Source organism: Argiope bruennichi, chromosome 2 (genome assembly GCF_947563725.1).
Source record: "Argiope bruennichi chromosome 2, qqArgBrue1.1, whole genome shotgun sequence".
Taxonomy (NCBI): Eukaryota; Metazoa; Arthropoda; class Arachnida; order Araneae; family Araneidae; genus Argiope; species Argiope bruennichi.
In genome coordinates, this window is record NC_079152.1 from 36,903,176 (window position 1) to 36,926,174 (window position 22,999).

General features: G+C 27.4%; 2 protein-coding genes across 3 annotated transcripts in view; one reads left to right on the top strand and one right to left on the bottom strand.

Annotated features, from left to right (window-relative positions):
• Nucleotides 1-1,572, top strand: part of LOC129956913 (tetraspanin-13-like) — a 17,215-nt gene extending 15,643 nt beyond the window's left edge. For both annotated transcript variants that reach the window (XM_056068954.1, XM_056068944.1), the window contains one exon: nucleotides 606-1,572. Coding sequence is in view for 1 of the 2 variants with exons in the window: in XM_056068944.1 (XP_055924919.1) it covers nucleotides 606-683 (78 nt within the window). In the remaining variant the exon portion in view is untranslated. The remainder of the gene's footprint in view (nucleotides 1-605) is intronic.
• LOC129956909 (isoamyl acetate-hydrolyzing esterase 1 homolog) lies at nucleotides 1,494-20,540 on the bottom strand. Its single transcript, XM_056068930.1, has 6 exons — nucleotides 20,340-20,540; nucleotides 10,064-10,122; nucleotides 6,882-7,101; nucleotides 4,422-4,509; nucleotides 3,374-3,495; nucleotides 1,494-1,798 (listed from the first exon to the last, which is right to left on the bottom strand). The coding sequence occupies exons 1-6, from the start codon at nucleotides 20,388-20,390 to the stop codon at nucleotides 1,598-1,600; spliced, it is 741 nt and encodes a 246-aa protein (XP_055924905.1). The 5' UTR covers nucleotides 20,391-20,540; the 3' UTR covers nucleotides 1,494-1,597.
• Between the last annotated feature and the right edge of the window lie 2,459 nt (nucleotides 20,541-22,999).

Below are 22,999 nucleotides of genomic sequence, written 5' to 3' on the forward strand. Positions count from 1 at the left end.
ATAGACGCCAAAAGCTGACTTATTTAAACCAGCAAGTTTGAAAAAATAAGTATTTACATTTGAAATTGGTATATAACACATTTTTATGCAATAATTATTTCAGAAGTCACAGGATAAAGTTTGACATAAAATATTTAATTAAATAATAAATATCTCGGTTATCTAAAATTGACCCCAGAATGGCATGTGCAAGTTTCATGCAGTAAATGTCTAATAACATAAAAATATTTTGTTAGGGTAATCATTAAGGTGTTGTTGAACAAATATATTTAATTTTTAGCACCATTAATCCCAATGAACCAGCTGGTCAATAAAGGTGGCTAGTATAATATTTTTTTTTTTTTTCAGAATTAAACACATTATCTTTTTACATTGATCTCGTGGGGGGAAAAAAATGTTTCACTTAATGAATATTTCATATTACAAGACAAATTATTTTTATTAAGCGAGTTCCATTGTAATGAAATAATTACTGTATCAAATAGTGTAACTCATTACAGTTGAAAGAAAATGTTTGAAAAAAATGTATTTGATATACATGGGAAATATTTTGAAACCAAGTCTTTATAAAATAAATTAATATTAGTTTGTTTATTTTCTTGCAGGTTATAAGCATAGGGATTGCTTACAGGTTTCGGCAACAAAAAGACCCTAAATTGGATCCTAGTCTTTTATTTATTTAGTTTATTTTATCTTTATTTTTGTTAAAATTTTGTGATATGTGAGAGGAAATGATGATTCCTTGCCAGTTCTATTCTTCCACGAGTTTTACACAAAAACTTGAGATTAGATTTAGTAATGAGTTTTTTTAATTATTTTAATTTCAGTGCTTGTTACACCTAATCTTTAGATTGAGATTGATAAAAAATATTCTATTGAAAATTTTTAATCATTTAGCCTTTGATTAAGAGATAAAAATCAATTTGTGTAATCAGGTGTAAGAGAAATTTCAAAATCAATTATAATCTTGTATTTATAGTGTACTAAAATTTTATTTAAAATGAATATTTGTATGTTTTTTAAATTCACAGATATTTTTGGTAGAGTAAATAAAATCAAATATTAAACACTAATATTATGTCTATATTCTAATTTATAAAGAAGAATTTTCACAATCTATAAAAGATAGAAATTTTATTTCCTACAATGCTTTAGATGGAAGGCCATTTGATGATGAAAAATTTTTATAAATCCAATCACTAAAATAAAGGATTTCTGAAATTTAGTTTATATCAATAAAAAATCACTTATTTTTTTAAAAATGTTGGAAATTAAACTATTCATCAGAATTTCTTTCCTTCTTATTTTTTTTACAAAAGCTTTATTAATGCATTTTATGCATGTGTTCAAGAGTATTTTTATGTTGCTTTTATTTACACCACACTGATGTCTGTCTTGAATTTTCAAATTGAAATATATGATATATGTTAAATGTGCTTTATGTAAGATGCCATTTCGTCAATAAGACTATTTTGTAGTAAATGTACAATATTACTAGTCATATTATATCCTCTCACTGTACAGGCATTTCTTTTTATTTATGTATAAACCAAATTTTAATAAATACAGACACACAAATATTCTTTTTTCATTCTTTCTATGCTGTAACATTGGGGCACTTTTTAAAACATACATCATCATTATCTTTTGGTTTGATATGATTAATGTCTCGCCAATAAGGCAGCAACATCTCAGATGGATCAATCTTTTTTTCAAGGATGGGTTTCAATAAATTATATATTAATATGGCACCATCAGGAGCAAAATGAAGACCATCAATTAAAAATCTTGACCAGTCCTGAAAAAATTCAAGTTTAATAAGAAAGTTTGCTATAATTTTTTTACATATATCAGTTTTTGGTGTTGAAGCTTCCAGAGAATTATTTTTGACATTAAATTTATATGATCCTTCAAAAAGAGAACTTTTCAATAACTGAAAAATTTAGGTCAAATAGTCTCTAATACTCCAACATTTTAGTTTCTTTGATAGAATACCTTGACTTGACTAAGCTATAAAAAAATACCATTGTAACATATTTATCTGCACTTAAAATAATATTAAAATTAATAAGACAGTCCTGATATATTTTTCAGTCTTTATGCATAAAAAGAACTTTTTTTGCAGTCCAACTTTTTTCCCACAATATTATTACTAATTTAAAAATTAAAATGCAGTCAGTATTGATTGCAATTTTTTCTTTTCTCATATGCAATGAAACATATTGTCCAGAAATTTGAACTCAAGATTAGGTTTCAATTTAAAAGATGCCACATTATTTCACATCTAAATTACCAATTTATCACTAAAACAGAGAAGTTCCTCAATTTTTGGAGAAGTTAATAATTATATATATATATATATATATATATATATAAAACTATTATAATAACCCTTTTGTTATTTTGTACAGAAAAAAAAATGTTATTCAAAGTTCAACATATGTTACAGTTTCCAGTACAGCTAGCTATGTTTTTATCTTGAGGATAAAACTTTCTCATTTTAAATATAAAAGTATTATTTGTTAAACTAAAAATTGTTCATAATCTTTGAAATAATAGGACCTTTTTGATATGAGAAAATGTCTTTGATTTACCTTAGAAATACTATTTCAACCTACATCAAAAGTGCATGTAATATTTTTCAACCATTACTTTTATTTATTAAAATAACTTTTTGCAGTTGAACATCATTTATCTGATTGATCTTATCTTCAGGCATTATTGTTCCAAAATTTAATTTCCATCAATCTGATATAAAAATATAACTGATACATTATATGGCAAATATATACCTTCTCTATTTCTTTTGTTACAAAAAATATTTCATTTTAATATTTTTATTTAATTTTAACTGTTTAAAAAAGAAAAGAAACATGTCAAACAACATTAATCATAATTCTTTTCTTATAAAAAAATGAGAAGTGGCATTATTTATAAAATAAATAAACAATGAAATAAAAATAGTGAGAGCACAAGATAAATGATAATAAATATTTCGTGAACTATACAAACTACTAGACAAGCAAATTTGTACCATTCTCCTAATTGAACTAAGCTTCTCAAATAAAAGTTCCAATGCATGATTTTAAATAGTATTACAACTTTTAAACCTGGAAAATTTCACTAAATTTTTGTATATATAAATTAAATTTCTTAGTTTATTATTAATTATCATTCCATATAACTATTTTATATAGCTCTATGTAAAAAATTCTGCTTTTCATATTAATTAGTATTTTTTACACTATGGAGTAGAAAAGAAAATTATACACAGATTTTCCCCTCCAACAAAGGAAAAATATTTAAGGAATACAGGCATATGATTATATGAACACCATTTTATAATATTGTTTTAAAAAGCAAACTCAATTACCTCGTCTTTCTTCATTTCTTCAAATATATTGACTGAATCCAGGTTATATTTCTTAGCAACATTGATGCATGCTTCAACATATTTGGGCACCAACTTTTCATCTTTTATTGGAAAATTTCTTCCTGTAATTACAAGTGTTATAAAACCAGATTACCTAGCGTAATGTTCAGTAAAAATCTGTCTCTTTCTATTTATTAAATTTTGCTCTAAGCTCTAATCGGAAAATAGTTCTCTATTTTTCCTTTCCTATGGTTATATTTATAAAAAGATGCAAGAAATTTATTATTTTGCTTTCCATAATACATGTTAAAATATTTCAAGTAATTTGCTAACAAAATTTTCTATAAATATAATTTTAAAGAATTTTTGCCGGATCAATGACCCCCACGATTGGCAACAAAATGGGCGATACTAGAATCTTCAAAAATTTTGGTGATAGGACTAGTTGTTCGTTTGAAAAACTCCTGTACCATGCTCCAGAAACTATAAAAAGCGAAAGTCCAAGCCAAAGTCAATTATATAGTTAGTCAGAGTTGAATCGGCAACAAATTAATTAGCCCAGAACAGCAAAGCACAAGTGATTAATGGTTTGAGAAATTAAGCAATGCGCAGAGTCTTGGACGCTAGTATTGAAGCAGCATCATGTGGTGAGTAGGCAATTGTGTAGTAGTGAATCGGCAGTTGAGTTCAACTAAAGCAAGGAGATAGTGGAGAATAGCAGGCATTTGGTGAGACTGTATTGAATAGCTACTTGAATTCTCTAATCCTGCTGGGTTCTGCCTGACCGCTTTGCTGTTATGGTGGTAATTTACTACTGTTTGTTGGTTGTCTGTGCACTGCTAGTCTACGTCCCACTACAGCAAACCCGTCAGTTTTAGCAGAATTCCCGTAACAATATATAGGTTTCAGTCATTGATATTTTTCTGCGATTCAAGAAATAAAATTATAAGATTGGTTAATTATTAAAATAAATTATTTTGAATACAGAATAATGCTTTTGAAATATCAAAAAATATTATGATCAAAGCTATGAGAATTAGCATGTTACCTGTTTCATGGCACCAGTTCAGAAATTTTTCTGCATGATATGGCCCTGGTGTTATAAGAATGATCTTATCTTTTTTCAAACCTATTAACTAAATAAAAGTGTTTTATTTTGGTATATTCAGTTATGATTTGCTACAAACTGCATTAGTTAAAAAAAATGAATATTAAATAAAATTGCATGAAGAAAAGTTTCAGAATAATTATAAAAGAATTAGTAAGAATAGAATATATAACTTGGAAAGATTCTACAATCAAACAATTTAAAGCATAGTTGTACCAATCATTGCTAGAATTCCCTGAAATCAGTTTTGCTCAAAGAGAGATGATACTAAACACTTATCTATCCATGGATGCTTTATACATTCTTGCAACAAATTTTTATTAACTCTAAATGATGACCATATTTCACATTAATAATCTTTAAAAAATATATATTTTTTAATTTTTTTAAAAATATTTTTGTATTTGAAGAGTTAAAATTTGCCCATTAGACTTTGATCTTCATAACTTAAACTTTCAAGGGTCCCCCCCCCCTCTTATTTCCAATTTTGGAGTAAAGTCTGAAAAATGCAAAAATCTAGCTCAACAAAATCTTACATGTAGCCTTCATGTCAAAATAGTAGATTTGTACCACATTTTGAAATAAATCCATTCATGAGAAGGGCTACTGTCAAATTGTAAACTGAATTTTCTACTATGTAGTTGACTATACTATATTGTGGAAGTATATAATAAATTGGAGTGAGAACACCCTTAAATTTAATATAGAATCCATAGGAAATTGCTTTTCAATCAATGCTGGTTTAGCTGGCATTTTCAAAATTGAAACACAATAAGCATTTAAATTGTGACATAATGACATAAATCTTCCAAAGTATGTAGGATGAATTTGGACATTGAGAAGTTATTTTTTGGGTTTCTAGTGGTCTTCATATTAGACATGAATTTAAAATTACAGTGCTTTTTTCAAAGCAAATGTTTAATCGAGTTTGTTTATTTATACTTTTTGTTTTGCACATGCAACATTTCAAAGCTGTTTTATTTTAATAATCAACCTGTACATAAATATCATATGGATAATAATATCCTACATAATACGAATTATTTCATAATAAACCGCATAATTTTATACTGTGATTAAGTGCAAAAAAAACAAAACAATGATTCTAATAAATTTAATATATTCCAAGCTTGTTACTTAACAGACTTCTGGTGAAAATGAATCTATAGCTCACTAATTTTAAATTGAAATTGTGTTAGGCATTACAAAAGGTATTTCCAAACTAGCTTCAACTAAATAAATATAGATAGCATTAAAAAAAAAAAAAAAAAAAAAAAAAAAAAAAAAACACTTGCAAAAATTAATACCAACACAAAATTTAGAAATTACTGAAAATTTTCACAGCAATTTTTTGCTATTGAGCAGATGCCATCATTGGTAATCAATTCGAACACATTAATTTTTTACGTGAAAAAAGAAGCATTATACTTTCAAGATAACCAAAATAATTTTAATCAGCTTCCTGTTAAAACTAAGGGGGAAAAAAAGAAGAAAAAAAAAAAGGAAAATTAATTAATCAATATGCAAAGATGATGACAAGTTTCCAAGTCCAAATTCATATATTCTCAATATTTAGGTAATAGTTCATTTTATTTCACATAATAATTTTCAATTATCAAACTAATAAGATGCTATCAAAATTATATAATTTTAAATTTGTACTTTAAGCATGACTAATAAGAACTGAATGTAATATTAACACTAAAGGTAAAATGCATCTTGTCATCCAGATATCCTTAAAAATCATTCCGGAAATTTAAAAAAAAAAATCGTTATAGCAAGTAATTAAATTTCATGCCTTTAAAATATTCTACAATGCATCAAAAATCAGAAAATTGCAGAATGAAAACCATAAAATAATTACAATAAAAATATTTTTGTTTTCAAATAGATTAACTCCAAAAATTAAGACAAATTTTTGGGTCCAATTTTTTAAAAATCAAATGTTCAGAAAGTTATGAGCCATATCATATTACATCAGATTTAATAAGTCATAAAAATTGTAATTTGAAGATTTTAAAAAATGAAATAATTCTTTTTATTTCCAATACTGATTGTCTTGTGTCCCAACTTTTCTTTAAACATATTGATAATTAATTTGTTTCAATAACCATTTATCAAGATTCAATATATGATTTTAAAAAAGCATAATAGTGATGTGTAAATGAATGCCTAACTACAGTTAAAAAAATTTGAAGATATCAGCAACAAAGAATATAGTAATGTGCATTTATAGACAATTTTGTCATAGAAAAGCAGATTAACATGATTTGTAAACTAATTATCCTTATTAAATTTGAGGTCTGCAACATAGGACATTGAAAATGACTGATGATCCATATTCACCAAGTTCAAATCAATCTTTCTTTACAAATAAAAATCTATAAAATTTAAATTTACCTGAAGATATTTTATCATTTTTTCTAAATTTTCAGAATATTCTTCAACCGGCACATGGTACTGTGGTGCATCAAATTTGCCAGATGAATCATTAGTACCTAAAAATATCACAAATGCCCCCACATCTGATATGTTTTCTGGAAAGAAGATATGAGGAAGAATAATGCAACCAGATCTAGAAGTGTAGCCAGAAAATCCTCTGGTTATAACATCTGCAACTCTGTAGGAAAGAAATGAATGAATAACATTAAGAATATATGACCTGTTTTTTTAAATATACAAGAAAGGCATTTCTTTAATTCACAGTTTTATTCTTCATTTTCATGACTTAGCAAAAAGTTCATTTCTAAGCTGCTTTTAAAAAATATTTTCTCAAGTCACAGCTGAGACATTCTGCAAAATAGGGCAGTAAAACAGGTTTGCCACTCAAATCTGGAAAAAAAAAAATCATTGTTTTCTCTGTGCATTTATGCAATATAAGAGGAAATGCGCAAACAGCGCATGTATTAATTATAATGGAATAACAAACAATACCCCATTTTTAATGAGTGAAAAAAGAAGGAAAGGCAGCAATAATTTAACATTACTGGAAATAATAGCATATTAAAAGAAAGTTTATATTTATAAACATAAAAAAATTTTTTTTTAAATTTATTGCCAAGAATTTAGCAAGATAAGATTTATATATTAAGGGGGTTACTAATCACTTCAGTTACTCTTTAATTGGAAGTCATGCAAAATTTGGAATTGAGGTAAATAAAATACAAATCATTTAATGGTTACTTAATAACAAAAAAAGGAGCAAGATTTTTTTAAAATTTATTTTTGGCTTGGCAATTTATATATTTGGGCAGCAATTTCTGCAGTTTTTTTCAGCCATCAGTTTCGTTGCCCCCCCCCTCTTTTGCGATGATGCTTTGCGTTTCTTGAGCTCCTATACTTTCCCCTGAACTTTTGTTTGCTCTTCTTAAGCTTCATAATACATCGCACATGTTCATTTAGCATACCGAAGCAAAACTTTTAAAATCAGTACATTTAAAACATCAAAATAAAAGTTTATGATATCGTATACAATTTTCGAAACAATTAAAGAATATTTCAGATTTTCAACAAGTATATCCTTGTTGATACTAAATCTCCTTTTCACAGCCACATTGCCATGTGACAATACAAAAATTATTTTTACAGCTTTTCCAAAATCAAGAAATTCTTTGGGTATCAATAGAATAGAAATAATCTAAGATTTTTTTTTTTTTTTTTCATTAAATGAATCAAGCTGCTTTTTTGTGTTAACTTTTCAGTTTTATTTATTTATTTTTTCCCCCCAGAAAGATTTCATGTTGGGTCTTTATACATTCTGAATATGTTGTGGAAATTTGTGCTTTGGAACAAAGACGTAGAAGCAAATCAACATCTGCTTTTTTCACATAATGCATTGGTTTTTTAATAGATGTTGATTTAAACAATGTGCAGCTTTTAAATCAATAAAATTAAATTTTTCATGCATACTAATTTTTTTTTATAGTCTTTTTCATAAATATTAAACACTCTGTTAAAAAGCCTCTTTTTTTCTTTTCAGTTTCAATAGCTCCTCTAGTAATCTGTAATCACTATAAAATATCAGTATTTTTTAGCAGTCTTAGACTTTTGGGGAGATTTGAGCTCAAAAATAAGCTGCTTCATCAAAGAATATTACAAATTTGTTATTCCTTAAAAATTTCTTAAGATATTGTTGAAAAAAAATAGAGCAAATCCATAACAAATAGCAGATGACATTTTTGTATGGCCTAATGTAAATTGTTTAGCTATTTCACAATCAATGAACATATGTGAAAATATTTCCGATATATCATTGATTGCATTAAATGACAAAGGTGAAGCAATAAGCTTTAATGTCCATAAAAATTCAGCAGTAAATTATTGTTCTTAGACTTTCAAAAGTTCAAAGTCGGCTTATTTTCACTATTTCAGCTTATTTACACTTTCGGAATTGACATGTCATCTCCTGTACTTCTTTTAGTCCAATATTAATGATGACTTTTTTTGAACTTGCAAGCAATTTTGTATGACTACTAAGTGCCTGTTTTTACATATTACACAAACTTATTATCCTTTTACAAAGAGAGCAGTATGCATTCTCTAACTCATTCAGTAAAATCAGAATTCATATTTTTATCCAACCAGTTTGTATTAAATATTAATTTTGAGCAATTCATTGTTTAAAAAATATATATTTAATATCCATATAAATATTCTTTATCTACTCTGAAAAGCTCAGAATTTCTCAAATAATAAACAAATCATTCAATAAACACACTTGTGATTGACTATAACAGGATTTTCAATAAGAGGGTCGATAAGAACAGAAGAGCAATTTATTAAAAGGCAGAGAATTTTCTGTAAATAGTTCATTGTAAGTAATAGATATGTGCAATCATTATAATTAAACAAAATTAGAAAGAATTTGGCGATTCAATAAAAATGTTCTCACATATATACTAATAAAAATATCAAAACGAAAAGAAGCTAGAAACTGTTTATACAATATAATAAAGGCTACAAATATTCAAATTAACCCTTTCTGCAATTCAGTTGTCTTATATTAATAAGACAAAAATTAAAGCCAATTTTTTTTTAAAAATTTAAAACGTGGTAAAAAAATCCAAATATTATATTTGAAAAATTACATTTATCACAACATTATTAGTTTTTCAGACAATTACCCTTTTCAATTTCATTAATATCATTGAAGGTGCACCATTCAAACACGTAGACAAATCCTTTTTTTTTAAAATAAAAAAAATCAGTGCAGTTCTCACATTTTACTACGCACACTAACATTATGAAACTAATATATTGTAATTTTCCAAAGTAATTTAATTAACACTTTAAATTTATAAGAAAGAAAAAAAAAACTATTACAACTTACAAAGAATGCGATAAAGATAGGATACATGGCTTTGTCATAAACTTCCTTTAAATATGATGAAAAATACAATTCCAAATAAGACATTTAAATGAAAATGCGTCACAATTTAAATAGATATGACATAATGGATCTTCAAAATTTAATTCCAGAAATTAATCTACATGAACAAAATATCTTCATATTTTTAAAACAATTTACCATAAAATATTTACAAAATAAATGTAAAACAACCATCAGGTAAAAAAAAAATTACCTTTGAAACCTATTTGCTAACAAGGCACCCCATGATCCATTAGCTGGGTCAAATGCACGCTAACAGATGAATAAAAACAAATTATCTTATAAAAATATAAAAGGTCAATATTGCAATAAATATTATTTTTAAATAAGCAAGTTTTAATGCAAAATATACATACAGTTTAATCAATTAAGCATTATTCTATAAGAATTGGCAAATATGCTGTACAGTTTTGGTGCCATTGATAGAAACAGATAAACAAAGACTATATGAGGCTGGTGCTATCCAGGTGGCAGCCACAATAATAGGGAATGCAATACAGGCACAACTATCAAACAGGAAGCCAATAAATTTAAATGAATCTACAAACAAGTAATCTGATAAATTATGATACACATCATTATGCATATATTACAAAAGAACATGCTACCTTTGTACCAAATCCAAAATGCACATATTTGTATTCATATATTTGCATTTGCAAGAATGTATCTCATAGCTGGCTTTTCCATCATATATTTTATTTATCAATGAAACTTCTCCTGAATGAGACAGTATGCTGAACTTGTAACACATGCATGCATGGCCACATGGAAATTTAAGGAGTATATGTACCCATGCAAGCCAACAGAATTTTATAATAAATGAGCTGGCAGTTTCACTAATATGCTAATTAGTTCTTATCTATAACCAAATAAGAATAACTTTTGAATATTTTGAAATGTCCTTCCTCTTATTAAAAAAAAAAAAAAAAAAAAAAAAAAAAAATTCAAGGATCTTCTAGGATTTAGAAACTTTTATAGCTACAGTATTATATATTTTAGGCACGAAAATACAAACGATGACTTTAAATCAAATATTTCCATTATTAATATTCAAATACACAGTTATTCTTGGTTACTAATTCAAGATGTTTAAATAAATAATAAGGAGACATGTTATGCTCAACTTGCAATTTATAAGCCGAAAGTGAATTTCAAAATCACAGTGCAAGTGTCCTTACCATTAGCCACTATGCTACTACTACTAAATGCTGATTTTATACAAACTATTTATGTTTACTAGGTTGTTTATTTCATAAACAATTTCACATTTATGTTGAAATAAAATACAGTAAAAATTTTAATGCTACATGAATCTTTACTTTTAACTCGAGCTTATAGAATGAATGCTAAGGACAGATAAAAATCTACAAGCTTTTATTTACATTTAAACGAATGATCTATAAACTATGTGCCATAAAAATATATTATTTTACTTTGTTAAAGCCTCAACTACTAAAACTATTAGATGTTACTATGCTTTGAAAATCTCTATTTTTTACTGCCTTTTCAAAGAATTTATTTGCAGATTTATGCAGTGCAAACATTATCTCTTCAATCTTCATTCCTTTTATTTTCAAATCATGTGTTCCCTTTCTTTTTGCAGTTGGTTTTTACTATAAATTGAATTCTTTTTTGATCTCGGAAATTCTTTACTCCACTGCATTTATTAATATAGGCTAAACATTTTGCAATATATGTTATCAATTCGATTCTTGAATACTCCTCTAATTTAAATAAAATACATTCTATCATTCAAAAAATCATTAAATTTTCTATCAAAATAGAATCAAACCTTTTTTCTTGTAGTCGCTTAGAAAGAATGCCTTGCATCTCATTAATGCTTGGCTATTCAACTCAGATTAAAAATACTACATGCTTTCGGCAACAACATTGTTGGGAGTCGACTTCACATATCTACAATATATATATATATATATATATATATATATAAAATCCTGACATCAACGTTTCAAATGTCTTAAATGCTTTCTTGATTATTAAATATTTTTAGCATATTGTCTTTAAACAGTCCACATTAACTTTGATAGTATCAACATACGAATCCTCATTTGAAAAATTAAACTAAGAAATATTTTTAGGTTTTCAAGAACATGATTTTTCATGACAATGAGAAATTCCAAACAGCTATTGAGCAACTTTATATATACCCAACGACAATGATAAAAGTGGACAGTCACTATAGCACAATGTTAAAAATGGTTGAATAATTTAGGTCTGTGACAAGAAAAAAACTCAGTCTGAGAAATAGAATTGGATATTAATAAATTTAGATGATTTACATTCTGATGCAGAAAAGTTCCTCTTTTCAGCTTTCTCAACATATAACATTACTTTCTTTTACATTTGAATTGATTGTTTAAAAGCAGTTACATTTTCTAAAAGGGTTCACAAGACTTTTATGTGATTTCCCACCATCTGAAAATTTTAGGTAGTCCTCCATTGTTACAGGTGCATCCACATCAAGCAATAATAATTCCACCAAATAAAAAAAAGGTTCATTATTTCATGCATATTCTACATTGGTATGTCTAAATGAATTGTTGACATACACAAGTTACATCTACCCATATTTATTAATACTGTTGTTTTATATTCTACAGAATAATTATTTTTGTTGCAAATGTGAATAATTTTTATATCTCAATTGTAAAAAATAAAGTATTTTTTCCTATCAGAGCATAAATGATTATTTTTAAAAATGTAAATGTTTTCTAGTAAAATGCAAGAATTTCTTTTTCAATCAAGAATTTCTTTTATGAAAACAAAATTGTTTTGTAAAGCAAAATTATTATTTTCAAATATTGAAAATTATTTTTATATTTCATTATTTAATAAATAAAATAATTCCAATTTACTGAAGACAGCCAAACCTTTTTCAAAATCTGTTTCTCCACGGAATAACAAAAATACCATAAAATATTTTCAGCTGCGGAATGGCTCATGAAAACTGAAGTCAGACATCTAGTTTCAACTTCCACCCCCATTCCAGAAATGAGTGTTTAAATCCATTTACGTCATTTGTAAAGATCTGTTGAATGCTTGCATGAAATTTTAGACGAATCATATTAAAATAGATATTTAAATAAAACACCTTTAATGTATAGAACAAGACTAGATAAAACAAAGTAAGAATATCTTATTGGCCAAGAGAACTTTTTGGTACTCATGTTATCTGGGAATATTTCTCAGGATAAGTTTGAAAATTCTTTAGAAGAGTATTACGAATAAAATCGCAAATCTCAAAACATTGTGAAGATATAAAGAATGGCATATAGTATTGCTTTAATAATCTATTGAAGAATTAATTTGCAGTAATGACAATTACTTGAAATATTATAAATCTTATATTAATATTTCCAAACATGTTCTCATTTCACCTTTAGTAACACAAACTAGAACTCTCTTTTTTCCCTAAAAAATAATAAAATCCTTAATAAACTCCTGAAAAAAATCAAGTACTTTGTTAGGAGCACAAGTTCACGGAGATATCAAGAACCAAGGCAACCATAATTTAGGAAAAGCAGACTTGATTCTATTCTTGATTCTTTTAGCATATTATCTGGTTTCAGCACGATGAAGTGCTGCATATTTTAGCAGAATACTTTAATAGGACATATCCTGATTACTGGATTTCTATCAATGAGAATTAGGGATTGCAATACCGGACCAAAATTTCAATACCGGTATTCGGTATTTTTTAGATCTTAATACCGGGATACCGGTATTAGAAATTTTAGAAAAAGAAAGAAAACACAGGTGTTTCTTTGTTTTATTTGCCAGTTCTATAAGAGAGTGTAAATATCACAAAAAATAATATGAAACTTATAAATTATAACAGTATATAAAGAATCACAAAAAAGTGTAAATATCACTATTCAGTCTGTGGTACTATTACAAATTTTTGAAATGTGATCTTAAAAAACATGATGCATCAATTGTACTGTCATTAAAGCTGAAAAGTAATTTCGTGTAAAAATTACCAGCTGTCGAAAACACTCTTTCGGCATCTACGCTAGTTGGTGATACTATTAGCAATACGCATTATACTTTTTCCAAGTGTTTACCTCTAAATCCCTCATCTTCAAATAAATCGATTTCTCGTCGGATGGTTTTGGATATAGCTGATTTCTGTATTGTATTTTGGTTCCTTGAATTTTTTTTTTATTTATTTATCGCTAATTCTAATTTTTGTTCCAGAGACAGTTCCTTTTCACTATCGACATTAGTGTCATCATAATCTTCGATAACCGAGCCGAATTCTTCTGAATGTGGATAGATTTGTGGGTAAAAAATTGTAAGAAAATTTACTATAAACTTAATCAGATTTGAATTGATTATTCTCTTTCCTTCTTTTTCATTTTTAAAATCATTATAATTATGTAAATACCATAAGACATTTTTTATTTCAGTATGCCTTTCTTCTGTGCGATTTTTTAATGTAATATATAATTCTTCAGATAGTGATGTGTGCTGTTCTTTCATGATTGCAACATGAAATTTATTGTTGCATTAGCTGTTAATAAATTAAAATCTCTCCGACATAATGCCTCAATAGTCAGTTTTATTGGAAGTAGAGTTGATATAGTTCTGGATATTAAGTCGAATTCACTGTCTGAAAAATTAATTTGCAGGTTTAAGTCGATTATTGCTTTTTGGATTGGATTTCTAAATTTCAAAAACCGTTCCCTCATCAGGAGTAAACTGTTCCAAGGGTCTTAGAATCTATTATTAACATATATTCTGTTTTATTTTCAGTTAGTATATATTTTTATAATATGGCATTTTTTGTAGGGGAAAGTTTAAATATCTTAACAATTTTTCGAACTTTATAAATTATAGGAAGCAATTCTTGAAGGGTTAATATTTCATCCTCATTAGCAATATCAACTTCCACAATTACATTGTCATTATCTTCATTGTTAATATCACTCTCACTCTCTTCAATGTCGGAATCCGAAGTTTCTATAAACACAATATTTGGTTTCTTCTGTTCTTTATTTTTTTGGTATAATACATCTATTACTCCTAATTGAATTCCATAAGCATAGCACAATTGCTGATTGGCACCAATCCACTTTCCAAATTTTTTCATAATTGTTGCTCCATCAGTCATTATGGATACAATATTTTCTTTCAGGTATAATCCATGTTTCGCTAATTTAGATTTAAGCAATTAATTAAGCCATTAATTAGCTAATTAATTTTGCTAGTTAGGGAGACATAAAAACAAAAACGTATACTATTTTGCTATGTTGGCGATCCCTGAACATATAGTGGAGACAATTTAAAAAATTTCTAGTAAATACCGAAAAACCGGTATTTAAACTTGTGAATACCGGTATTACGAAATTGTAAAAGGGCTCAAAATACCGGTATTCGGTATCCCGGTATTGCAATCCCTAATGAGAATACTTTAAGTCCATTAGTTTAAGCTGTTCAGAATCTTGACTTTAATCTTTAAACTCTTTGAATTTAGATTTATGATGATTTCATTCTCAATGTTTTAAATTGATCAACATCTCCATCCTTTTTTTTATTATTATTATTTTTTTTTACACTCATGCAAAAAAGTTAATAAGTTTCCTATATAAATGCGAGCAGTAAAACTCATTAGCAATCTTTCTCGTTTGCAACCCCCCTTTGCTTTGCAAGCTTTACTTTTATTTTATTGTTGTTCTACAGAGGTTTAAATGTTATTAGGTAAAAATGTTAATTTAGGAAACTTCTAATATTTATCATAGTTTTCAGGAAATTATTAAAGAAATGCAATACTTAAGGAACATTGACATTAACTGCAAATTATTTTTAATATGGATTCAGTAAAGTACACTAAGTTAGTTATTAATAAATATTGTTATATATCTAGGTATTTAATTGATCAAGGCATTTTTATATTTATAAAAAAAAATCAAATTCATGATAACTACTTATCAATAACAGACAGGGACTGTTTCAGTTCACTCCATTTCACAGAATTGGTGAAAATTAGTTACAAATTTACAAGTTTGCTATACATAATACTTATATGCATTTTTGTAAAAACTGTATAAATATTTGCTAAAATATAAAAATATTTTTTTTTTAAATCCAAAATTTTAGCACATGCTTTATTACTTATAACATGCAAAATTTTTATAGATATTATAAAAAAAATTAATAGAATATTAATAATATATCAGAGAAACATATTCAATTCTAAGAAGATATTTTGAACATAAGACAAAATAAGAGTTTTTGTAGCAAATTTTTAATCATGGAACATAGCAAAATTTTCACTCCATAATTTTAAAATCAGATATATATATATATATATATATATGGCATTAAGATATAATATCATTAAGATCCAGAATGATAGTGGCATTGCATTGAGCTGAAATCCAGTTGTATTTTACAAGAATCTAATGATTTTCTTTAAAGTTGAACCTTTAGATAGTTAAATATAAGAATAGATTTCTCCAAACTCCATTTCTTTATTCTCAAAATATAAATAACAGTTCATACAATCAATTGGTATATTCAATATGGTCTTACTCCCATCCACAACACACGAGTTGTCCAAAACAGGATTGTTAACTTCGATACTGAGGAATTGAAAGGGCCAGAGTTTGGATCTAATTCATAATAACCAAATTAGTGAAAAATTTATCAGATTATTACAAGAATTACATACAATATCTGAAAAAAAAAAAAACACTCTATTAATAAATTTTTTTGGGTTAAAGATCTAAAAATTATTGGATAGCCTTTATTATCAAGTAGTAAATGTCAATGGCAGAAAAAATGCCACATTTAGAAATTAGTGTATCCGAAGAATTGATAAAACATAAGGCATCAGTATACTTTTAACAATTAAATATATAACAAATTGCAAAATTATATACAAAATGTTCTGTTGTTTATGCAATGCTAATAACCTAATAAAATTTATAATTTATGATGCCTTTATTTACTAAAATTTAAGTTATGCACTTAATTTCTAACTATGATGCAATATTTAGCATACTGATAAACATTGTGCAATTTAATATAAAAATTCAAGTTTAAATACATCAATTTCCAGAAGAACCTACATCAAACGGCTTTTCTTAGAGAGCTACTGAAATTCGGACTACTACAATGCCATTATCTTTCTGACAGTATTCAATTAGAAATTTTATAAAGCAGTCTTATATACTTGGTTTTGGCATTATACATGAAGAAATATACACATGAAAATTTCAGACATATACAATTAAAAATATATATATTTAATATTCCAAATTTCCTTATGTATTCGAAATGTTTACCTTGACTTTTAGTATAATTTTTCATTGGAAAAGTGCCACATAATTTATAAGTTTCATGTTATTTGGCTAATAATTTTATAAGTTATAAACAAATTATATGGGATAAAAAAGGTAAGTTTTGAAAGAAAAAAAAAAGCCCTTTTATATTTTTCTGACAAAAAAAAAAAAAAAACTTAAGAAAAGAAGACCAGGGCTATTTGGCATCAGGGGCAAGTTCGGACTTGGCTAACTGCATAGTTAAACGTCATTAAAAGGCAGTAGAAGGGGAACAGGAAGTATGAAGTTTTAAGTCAATTTCATATAGTCCTGCAGACACTAGAAATCAAATTGTTATTTTTTGCTTGAAAAGTAATTATTTGGTACTCACTTGATTTTCTTCTACAGTATACAATATTAACTTTATTGTTAACAACAACAAGTGTTGTAATACAACAATTGCGTGGTGGATGCATTCATGAGAATGTCATTTAATTAATTTAAAATTTCTGGAAAAAAAAAAGAAAAAAAAAAAAGAGAATTAAAATAAATATGCTATGATAAGGCATGTTAGCACCAAATCAGGTGGGGAGGTTGACCTTGTGTTTTGAATAATGTCAACGACTAATATTTTTTTCAGAGTTATGGTTAGAAATAGAAAGAGGATGACAAATCGAACTTTGACGACTCCTGGGAATTCATTTTTGAAGCAATAAAAGAAATATTTCATAAAGAATTGTCATATTCAAAGAAAACTAAAAGTATTGGATATCTTTGATTTCTCTAAAATACTACTGCCAAAAAAACTTCAAAAGCTGGGAGTTCCTATCAGATCAGAACATGCAAATTTTTCAGCTGTTAGGAAGGAGCAAATCTCGCAGAATATGTAAAAAAGAGCATCAGGTTTTATTTTGGTCTCGGTCCGAAAGAAGTATGCAAATTTGCTTACCAGTTTGCTCTTTCATTAAAATGGAAAGTGTCTGATTCATGAAAAGCAAATCAATAAGTAGGCGAGGATTGGTTACGCTTATTTTTAAAAAGGGACTCTTCCTTATCCATTAGAAAGTGTGAAGCAATGAGTCTCTGTTGGGCTCTTCATTTAATAAAACAAACATTGCTGCATTTTTTAATGCAGTTTACGATAGATATAGTTTCGGTCTTGCAGACATGTGGAATATGGATCAGACATATTCCATAGTGATTGCTCTCCAATTGGCTACCATCGAGAACAATATAATGACAGATTTTGCAGCTGCTGAAATAAGTCCACTGAACCCAGACATATTCCATTATTTGGAATTTCTTCCAAGTTACATAGTGGACCATCCTTAAACCACGTCTAATGTATCTCATTGATTCTTCTTTTTGGATTGTATTTGTTCTAATCTGATGCTTACTATTCCCGACAAAACTTCCACAGCAGAGTATGAATGAAATGGCATTCAACTGCTGCATGTGTTATTATCCCCAGATTCTGAAGTTTTAATTCAACACACTGTTAGAAGAACTACGAAGAGGCAGACTGCTATTTTGACAGATACTTTCGTGAAAGATTCACTTCAGGCAAAAAACAAGATTAAAAACAACTATGAAAACCAAGATAAAAGTCGTAAGCAATAAAAATATGAAGAAGGCAAGTTAAAAAATAAGAAAATGGCAAATGATTAAATGCAGAGGGGGAAGAAAAAAAAAAAAAAAAAAATTCAGGAGGCAAATTTTTTATTCTGAGAGTGAAGAAGAATGCATATCTCCCAATCTTGAAGACAATTTTGACATCAACTATGATTTGATTGAGGATGGATTATTTTAATTTAGAAAAAGATCCAGAGGTTAGTAATTTTGTATTAATGAAACTGTTAATTAAAGATAAAAAACTTTTTGTGGTTAAATTTTTGAACCAAAGAGCCCTCAAGATTGGAGAGTGAGCTTCCTCAAGAGCAGTCCTAAAATGACAAATACATTTATTTCCCCCAATAACTATAGTTGTCTCAAGGACGGATTTAAAAATGGTTCTGCCATTGCTTCTGGACATTGGGGCAACAAAGAGACAAACATTTTTTTTTCAATTTGAAGTTGATCTCAGTTCATTGTATCTTGATTAAATATTCTTAAATTCAAAACAGAAAGTGTAATTTTTAGAAATTCGATTAATTAAACTTTAGCTCAATAAAAGTTCCTAATTAAAACATTTTAAAAAAATTTCTTTTAGATAAGTATCTACAACATAATTAAGAAAAGTACAAATATATAATACAAACTTGCCGTGTGTATGGTGCCAACATACCCATCAACATATACCAATGGACTTAGCTTTTTCAACTCGATATTGTTCTCTTATTTTTTGACCAAATTATTATTAATTCGATTTTAGACAAGGCAAGGAAGTAAGAAGTGTTGGAATGCACATCAGTTATTTAATCATTACCAAAAAAAAAAAAAAAAATCACAATCAAAATTGGTGTCAATTAATCCCAGTCTCCTCCATCATACACAATAAACAAAACTAGTGTTAAATGTTGTTATATTATCAACTTGCCATGCAATAGTGAGGACAAATCATTTTCTTCTTCAGCATTTTTTATAATTGGTATCTTAACCACCCATAAGAAAGAACCGTCATTATAAAAACCTTATCCTTAACAAGATTCAAGGGCTATTCATTCAGCCTCTTCGGAATAATTAAAAACAGATGTAAATCTGAAAGTGTAGACACTATGTAGAAAGTGTTCATACATATTATATATACATATACATACAGATATATATACAAAGTCAATGATTGGAACCTCTTTTTAAATAAAAGTCTAAAGTTATTAGAAATATTGTAAAAAATTAAAGCATTTTCCAATTCTGAACATCGAATTCAGGGTCTATTGTTAATATAAAAACACAGAAAGAATAGAAATTACAATTTATAAAATTATCTGAACACAAATCAAACTCACAATAATAATAATAATAATAAAAAATGACAGTACGTGAATCATTACAAATGTAAAGAAGTGTCATATTAAAAACTTCATTTGGGAAGAACGATTTAATCTGAAATCAAGCCTCCATATATTCCTCACGTTCTATACACTACCAATATATGCCATCTACAAATTCTACTTTCTATTAATGAAACTTTTAATGCAGTGATGAAATATGAAAGTTATCTACAACAGAAACGAAACAAACCTGCACTTGAGAATCACCAAATAAGACAATTTTTGGCCACATCAAGCTCATTTTCTTCAGCTACTGAATGAATATAATTTCTTTTGCACATTCACTTTACAATAATTACTTATTTTAATAAGCGAAATGTATCAAAAAGCATATTTAGAAACGAAGACTCTTACTTAATTTAAACCTGATTCTCTAGGCCGCGAATACAAATCAAAACCTACTTACAATGTTGCCACTCAATGATGAAAAATATCAAATTGATTCATAAATTTTTAATATTTCAATTTAAATATACAGTTTCTTAGTTACAAGAAATGAATTTAGTTGATAATATGTGTATTATTTATAAAATGTTCAATTCTAGAGAAATTCTGAAAACTTTTATTATATTGAATTAAATTTTCATTTAATTTTGCCCATACCCGTATGCTGTCACAAAATTCTGGTTAAGATTTGTCCTGTGTTTACATGTTTGATGTTAGTAAATTACTCCTATCTATAAACACTCATGTTTTCATTTTTTTAAATTACAAATGAAAATTGAATATCTGGTACTCTGAGTTAATTTGCCAAACTTATGCACTGAACTTTTCAAAGGATTTCAATACCCGAATATATCGCTAAAAGGAGTAAAACAATGCATATAATACTATTATTTGGGCGAATTTGATAGCGTCTCTTATAATGTTTCAGCTACTAACAGGAGTTTTTCCTGTGAGATAAAAAAAAGTATGTGCCAGGAATATGTGAGGCAATGTGATTTAAATACTGGAGTTTACTTCGAATTTATTTGTCATTATGCATGGGAAATTTAATAAATAATGCATAACGTATGATTTTCAAGTATACATGTATTTTTTGTGATTGCAAACATGATAAAACTAACTACAGAGATATTGAATTCTTTACTTAAAAACAATTAATACACAAATTTCATGTATCATATAGTGTGCATTTGAATTGATATGTGATCAATTGATCTGTGCCTGAATTGGTTTGTACTGTATAGATTGCAACACGTCCCTGTGTTGATTGCCTACATATATGTGTATATATATAAAAATTTGCTACTGTTTATTTTCATGAATTAATATTGTATGTGCTGTGCAACAGGTTAGCTTTAATGGAATTGTGTGAGTTTTATATCTAAGAGTCAAATGAATACGAAATGCATTCATTGAAAAATATTTCTGCAAAAAAATATGAGTTGAAGTCAGTTAAAAAGTCTGCTATTAAATCTCAGGATGGAAGAGATAACTTAATTGGAATGCATATAAAAACTGAAAAAGATCAAATAATTCATGAACATCTTTCTCCTTCTAAATCTTTTGGTAAATCAGATATTAGTAAATCAGACTTTTCTCCCAAGCAAACAGTGAAAAAACTGGGGAAAAGAAAAGAAGAAAAAGATCCTTCTGATAAAGAGAAGAAGAAAACTAAAAAATCTCTTTTAGATTCTGGACAGTCTGACACATCATTTGTAGATAGAACTTTTTTGAAAGAAAAGAGCATTAGATTAAAGTTTTCAAAAGAAGAAAAAGGTCTATCCAGTTTCATTTGCAAATACTGTTGTCAAAAATTTCAATCAGAAGAACAATTACGTTCTCATGTTCCTACTCATGGTAATAACCCACCTTTCAAATGCTATGTTTGTGGTATTGAAGCTGGGGCTTTTTCTTCTTTAATGGCACATTGTGTGAAGCATTCAAGAAAGAAAAGCAAAAATGAAAAATCTCTCATAGAAGAAGGTGCTGTAAAGCATGAAGAAGTGCAATTGTTATCTCCAAAAAATAACATACAGTGCCACCTTTGCAAAATTACATTTCCTTCAACTGAAAAATTAGCATCCCATCAGTGTATAACAAGTGAACAGAAGAGTGAGTATGAATGTAATTATTGCGGTCATATGTCAACATCAATTGATGAATATCGACTTCATGTTATGAGCCATTCAGTGGAGCCTCATTTATGTATGCATTGTAATTTCAAAGGACCTACTAGAAAGCTCCTGTTAAAACATCAAGAAATTTGCAAAAAACGACCCAAAAATAAAAAAGAGAGTATTTCTTTTAGATGTAAGAAATGTTCAAATGAATTTGCTCATCGAAAAGAGTTAAACCAGCATATCAAATTTTGCAAAGGTGCTAAGTACAAAGTAACTTTAAAAAGTTGCTCAAAATGTGAATTTGTATTCAACAATAAGCATGAATATGATAATCATACATGTAAAAAATCCGAGGAAAATGTTAAATTTTCAAAATCTTTAACAAGAAAGAAGACTATAATAAGAAACAGAGTAGGAAGAAGTTTAATGTGTTCTCTTTGTGGTGACATATTTGACAATCATGATAATTACAAAAAACATAAGCAAATTTGTAATGAGGAAGCAACAAACACTCTGAATGAAAATGTATCTACCTTATGTTCACAATGTGGAAACATTTTTCGTTCTGATATGTTAAAAGAACATCGTAAGATTTGTCTACAATCCCCTGATAAGTCTGGTAGAGATTCAGATGTGACAAAAGCTGGTAGTGATACTGATTCACATTCAACGCGGCGCAGTACACGTTTGGTGAAAAGGAAAAGTAGTGCATCGGAAGAAAATTCTAAACTTTTAGAAGAGCGACCCAAAATGAAAAAGTATAAAAAGAAAATATTGAAAAATG

What these genes read in the sequence shown, in the direction of transcription:
- LOC129956909 (XM_056068930.1), bottom strand. Translation starts at nt 20,390, where the DNA reads ATGAGCTTGATGTGGCCAAAAATTGTCTTATTTGGTGATTCTCAAGTG. An exon ending in TTGGTGATTCTCAAGTGCAG is followed by an intron (nt 10,123 to 20,339) that starts GTTTGTTTCGTT and finishes TTCATCTGTTAG; the next exon opens with CGTGCATTTGACCCAGCTAA. An exon ending in TTAGCAAATAGGTTTCAAAG is followed by an intron (nt 7,102 to 10,063) that starts GTAATTTTTTTT and finishes TCTTTCCTACAG; the next exon opens with AGTTGCAGATGTTATAACCA.